At 45.6% G+C, this 6060-nt stretch overlaps 1 protein-coding gene across 2 annotated transcripts in view; it reads left to right on the top strand.

The window, feature by feature from the left end:
* Positions 1-1818: 1818 nt before the first annotated feature.
* Positions 1819-6060, top strand: part of TXNDC11 (thioredoxin domain containing 11) — a 28397-nt gene continuing 24155 nt past the window's right edge. Inside the window, exon 1 of one of the 2 annotated variants that reach the window (XM_054391086.1) lies at positions 1819-1964. In XM_054391086.1, coding sequence (XP_054247061.1) covers positions 1819-1964 — 146 coding nt within the window. Of the gene's footprint in view, positions 1965-5801; positions 5903-6060 lie in introns of those variants that run through there. The other variant, XM_054391088.1, reaches the window with a different exon arrangement.

Here is a 6060-nt window from a genome sequence, read left to right as displayed (position 1 = left end):
TCAATATAATTAACTGAAAAAGGATCTTGAGAGAAAAACATATTAATTTTTGAAAATGAAGTAGTTAAAATTCTGTTTATTGGTCTTTGCTGTTTAAATGATGATTTTGAAAGATTACACTTGTATGTCAGTATTGTGTATTACTGTATGGACTAATGTTGCCTGTAATAAAGAGAACTTTACACAAAGCTGTTTTCTGCATGTAACCTTTCAGGATTGAGATTTTGTAAAAACAATGATTTGCCTATTAGCAAAAGCGTGAGCAGCTGTAGCTAAAGATTTAGTTAAGTTTAGATTTGTGTCTGCAGCTGCTTGTTTCTAGCTTTTTCTGTATTAACATCTCATTGCATCACTAAAATAACAAAACTGGCCAACTAATTTGTCAAGTAGACAAGCGTTTTGGAGCTACTCAGTGCTGGGTCATGTTTTCAGCCTTTTGATTTGAGCTTAAACCACCACCTCAGCTGCCAGAGGGATGGAACTTCAAATGGCGTTTCTTGCAGACCTCAGGAACTGGAAACCAATCAAGGGCTGAGGTGACTTAACGTCTGGTGAGGCTTTTGGGTTTACAGGCACTGAAGTTTCTGTTGTGTTTAGGCTTCTATGCAGATCATGCTTTCCATTTCCTTTGTGTCTCTACCTAATTCTTAGTTTTTTATTATTTTTTAACTAAGCCTCTTTAATTCATTCAAAATAAAGATGGATTTTTTTTTTACCCCTATGACTGACTCCTCCCTCCTTTTGAGAATAGTTTTCTCTGTTACTGGTTGACCTTATATAATTTAGAAGAGCTTTAAGAATGACTTCAGTAGTTCGAATGTAGTCTTTGGCCATATAATGTGTATGTAAAAAGTGTTGAACCGAAGTTCAGTAATGCCCATACACGTGACTAGCCTGGAAGCTGTGTCCCTTTCACTTCACAAAATAAAAGCACAACGAATACTCAACCACCACCTTAGGGTTAGCCATAGCTGGGAGAACCTGTGAAGTGTCTGTTCCTTACAGGCTAGGCTAAAGTCCATTTGAATCCAATGTACAGTAGGCATACAAACTTAGCTTGGTGCTTGAAATGCCACCTGCTGCAATGCCGATTTTTTACATTGTTTGTAATAACTTGAGCTTGAACTAGAGTGTTACAGACACTGTTATTTCTGTGACAAAATCTGATTGTATCGTGTGCCTTTCCGAATTGTTTTCTCGATTTTATGCTGTCGTTGTTTAATGTAAGTGCTCTGTAAATTATTGGAAGTAATTCTAGACAAAACTAAACATGAAATCCTTGTTCTGTAAGGATGGTGTGAAGTCTTTCATGACTGCAGGGTGGGGGCTGTTGGGGAAGAGCTGCCCACGGCGTCTCCGGTCTCGCAGGAATTACCGGGGCGGTATTTATTTGCCGGTCTCGGCGAGCTGAATTTTAACCGTGTCCTGCACAGAGCAGGAAGCTGACAAACCCATTCTGAACGCGGCTTTCCTGAGGCCGCAGGCAGGACGGGGGGGTGGGGGGAGCGGCGAATGAGGGCGGCCGGCCTAACGCCTGCTGGCCCCGCCGCGGCTCTTCCTACCGCCGGCCCCACTCCTCGCGTCCTTCTTCGGCCGGACCAGCTCTGCCCTCGCCTTTCCGAGGGGTCCCCTCGGCCACCGGAACTGGCGACCGTAGTCCAACCGCCAGTGCGTCTGCTCAGGGCGGCGCGACGTGGCGGCAGCGGGTTCGCTGTCAAGGGGGCCCGCCCCGGCGCGGCTGACAGGCGGGTGGTAGGGAGACGTGTGCGAGCGGGAGCGGCCCGGTTCCCGCACCCCTCCCCGCCGTGGCGGGGAATGATGTCGTTATGCGGCGGTTCCGGCCCCGCCGCTGCCCCTCGGCTGCGGCCTCGCGCCGCCCAGATGGCGCGGCGGCCCGAGCTGCTGTGCGGCGCTGCCATCCTGCTGGGCTGCGCCTTCCTTGTCGCCCTCAAAGTCACCTGCAGGTAATGGTGGGGTCGGGGGGGACGGCTTCGAGGGAGCGGGCGGAGGCTGGGCGGACACGGGGCTTGTGGGGCCTGGCCGAGGGAAACGGCCTCCCGCCGCTCTTCCTTGACGGCAGGGCGCGCCTCGGGGGCCTAGGGCAGGGGCGCTTGCGGGAGTCCCGAACTGGGGCCTGCGGGTGTGTCGTGGGGGGCGGCCAGGCCTGGCAGAGCTGGGGGTCCTCCCGAGGCGCCACCGTTTGTGCCCGCTTTGGCCACGCCTACCTCCGCGCTCAATGGTCGGGCCTCGAGAAGCACCGCACGGGGCCGGGTCGTGTCAGGAACGCCCGTGCCTGGAGTAGGTGACAGACCTTCCCGGGGCTAGAGGCATGCGGTCCCTGTGGCAACCACGGCCCTTCTCGTGTGGTAGGGGGACACCGTCGCCAGCTCAGCAGTGTAGCGGTGGGGGGACGCGGGGCCCTGTGACCCGTGCCGGGTAGGGGGCAGGCCTGAGGCCTCGCGTCAATCCATAGGTGCAGAAGAAGCGGCGGTGGTTTTAAGAGCGATCTGTGTTCGTGGGGGCCGTCGGGCAGCGGCGGATGGTACCTGGTAGGTGCGCGGAGGCACATGCACCTGAGGGCTGGCGCGGTTTTGGAAATCTCCAGAGAACAGCTCCTGACCTCGCGGTGCCACCTAAAGGCCACAGGGCTGACACCTTGGCGCGCTCAGCCAGCTCCTCGGCGTAGGAGAACAAAGAGGGGGCAAACAAGTCTCTTCTGGCTCCTGCGGTAGCATGGACACCCCAGTTACCTGCACCTGGTTTAGACAGAAAGGTGCTTTGTGGGTTTTTTCCCCCAGTCTAGTGAGGCTCCTCTTGTGAGCTGGAACTGTCTTCTTGGCAAAAGTCTCTGTGGCTCCTGTTCGCTAGGAGCCTGGTGTACGTGGGTATGGAACACGTGGAACCAGCTGGTATTTGTAGCTGGAAATGTGAGGAGCGTTGGGTGATGAATGGTAGGGGCATAAATGTGGTGCTGCAGCTGGGCAGCTTGGCTCTGGAGCATAGACTGGGATTTGAATGTTCTAGATGGGTTTTAGGTCAAGGTAATGTGTGCTTCGATTCATACTATATTAATTGAAAAAGTCTCTACTACATTTGGGGTTTAATTTTGGGAGTGAGAGAAGGCTACAGGGATCTGATTACTCCCCTGTTCTACAGAATCTGACAAATTTTTATTGCAAGAAACACTTGATTCACAGGTAATACTTCTGAAAAATACTAGGGATCTCTTCTCACCTGTTGAGGATAATATTCCTTGAATCAGAGTGATTTTTGAGTCTCAATGAATTGCTCTGTGAGCAGCAGTGCCTCTGTTCCAGCAATTTCTTATTTAACAATGACTAGATAATTTAGATGGAAGTGTAAAGCTCTTGCCATGTATTGTGCGGGTTTTTTCTGAACTTAGTCACCTCTCTTTTTTAGTGTCTGTTTCTAAAAAAAATTATTTTTTTACACTTACACTGATGTTGATGTTTCTGTTTTCTTCCTGTTCTCCTTTACTTAAAACTTGGCTGTTAGTTTCATGTTGCTGCTAGTTGTGTTTGAAAGCTCAGAAACTGAATGTGTTCTTTGCCCTCCTGTACTCTGTACAGGAAGTTTGGTTAAAGGGGTTTGGCTTTTCATATTGTAGTTAAATAGACCAATATCAGAAAAGCATTCCCTGTTTTGTTGCTCTCAGAAAATTCACGTGTAAAAATAACCACTGGAAGATGGTTAATTGCATATGTTGACTGTGAGTACAGTACATGATTTCTCAACACACAGCAGCATGATTTGCAAGCAAGCCTCAGTACCAAAGAACAGTTACTACCACTATGCTTACTTGGAACTTTTGAGGCTGATGGATAAAAAGCATGGAAAGGGAAAATTCCTTTACTACAAGGCAACTCATTAATGGGTTTTGAGGTATTGCAGGTTTGTAATGGCTCAAAGAATAACCAAAATGAAACCTGACCTAACGTGTTACTGTGAAAGCCTGTGGTTTAGAACGTGGCACTATGCAAATGTCTTTTGAGGTAGCCCCTGTCTAAGAATTATGCAGTCCAAGGGGCTGATCCTCCAGGCATTTCCATGTGCTTTCCTTTATTATGAGGTTTTTCTGTTTAAATGAGTGCAGCAGATGAGGTACACAGTGTGTTAATAAACAGTATGTGATTGTTGTGTGTGTATAATGATTTATTACACAATTCTCAGTTTATACTTGTATATTTTTAGGGATTCAGTGCACTGTTATCTTTGTAAACCTGGGAATTATGTAGAAGTACTCTTACGCATTTTATGTTGCAGAGAGAGACATTATGGAGCAGATCACCTTAAGCAGCTGATAGCTGTTTATTTATTGTGTTTGGGCTTTTAATAATTACTGGAGTCATGTTCATATTTCAAGGTAGCCTTGTAGCTCCTGACTTGCTTCATGGGACTTCTGTTAATTGGTTTTACCTTTTTGCAATTGTGGAGCCAATTTCACATCTCATTTTTAATGATTATGCTCTAATTCTTGGCCCAGTTGTTGACTTCCAGTTAATGTGTTAGTGTGGGATCAACGCCTAGGTGCCTTTTTTCACTTTCAGCAGCTGATCAGCATGTGTGTGCTGACCTCTGAGTTAGAGCTGTAGCACATCAGCATTGTGTCCTGTCCAGCTGGCAGCTAGAAGTCATGGCAAGAAGCCAGCAGTTTGGATAAATGTGGGGTGTAGGAAGAGGAGGGAGCCAGGTGTTGGTTCTGAGGTGCAATAAGAGCCTGAGGGTTGGGAAAGGAGGTGCTGGTTTACTAGCTGGGGGAGAAGCGATGAAACAAAGGTAGAAGTCCATCGAAGATGCTGGATTTTTTTGTCATCTGCATGGAAATATAATTTTGTGCATAGTGGAATTAACTGGTTTCTTACATGTACAATTAATTAATATTTTCAAACGTTTGGGTTTTGAAGTAAATATCATCTCTTACACATGATCTAAGAATTTCCATAACTCACAGAAAATATACTAAGTGTGATTCTTAAAGGCTGAGCTTTAAGTGCATGCTTAGTAACTTGGAAATGAGAGAAGAGCTGGGGCTTTTGTAGGTCTGTATAGCAGCAAAGGTACTGCTGAGAAACCATAGTGATTGTACAGTTTGAAAATGTGGCAGCATTGTTAGGAGGTTGCTTAATATATGAGTTTGACAGTGTTCAGGGCTCAATAATTTTACCACAATTAGTAAAATGGTATCATGAGGAGGATCGGACATCAGGTAAAAAGATTTTTGTTAGCTTTTTATTGTGCTAGAAAGTAAAGGAATGCAGAGTCCTTCCTAAAACTTCCTGTCATGTAAGGAACCATGGCAAAACTGAGCATTGCAGTGATGTGGTCCAGATTTTAGTCTGACTTGCTTTAATATAAATATGGGTAGTGGAAAACTTTTGAATTGGAGGTCATTCCATTGCATTTAAGGCAGTTTATAACAACTTCTGAACATCTGGGAAATGCTGAGTTCTGGATAGTTTGCTGATTTGGTATAAAATGGTTTCCTGAGTATTTCATTTGTTTTCTTAGTATTACTGGGCAAACTATTGTCTCTTGGGAAACTTGATATATCATAATCTCTACATTGGCACTCCATTTGTTGATGATGTCCTTGCATAGATGAGGAAGTGTGCCCTGTGTAGTTTACAGTCCCTGCTCTAACCAGTAAAATAAACTAACACACGTTAATGTATTCTTCCCTAATACAACAAGGAAGGATGAAGTGTCGAATACTTTAAAGCAAAGCATATAAGGTAGATTAATTATCTCTGTTTTCAAAAACATCATGTCAGAAAAACTTCATGACCAGTGTCTCTTCTTTTATCAGGGTTCTGTTACCTAAAGTACAAGTGTTAAAAGAGGATGAGGCCAGGGAAGAAATCCAAAGAAATCACTCTTCCTGGTAATTTTATGCTCTGTAGCAACCAGCAATGAGTGTGAGCTAACATACTCATAGTGCATGGTATGACAGCGTGACTTTCTAAAGCTTGTTAAAGGTGATCTTTGGTTTGGGTTTTTTTTTTTTTTTTTTGCTATTTTATGACACTAAATCCGGTAATG

This window comes from Indicator indicator, chromosome 22 (assembly GCF_027791375.1).
Source record: "Indicator indicator isolate 239-I01 chromosome 22, UM_Iind_1.1, whole genome shotgun sequence".
Taxonomy (NCBI): Eukaryota; Metazoa; Chordata; class Aves; order Piciformes; family Indicatoridae; genus Indicator; species Indicator indicator.
Note: the sequence above shows the minus strand (reverse complement) of the source record. Positions and strands in the feature narration are given on the sequence as shown.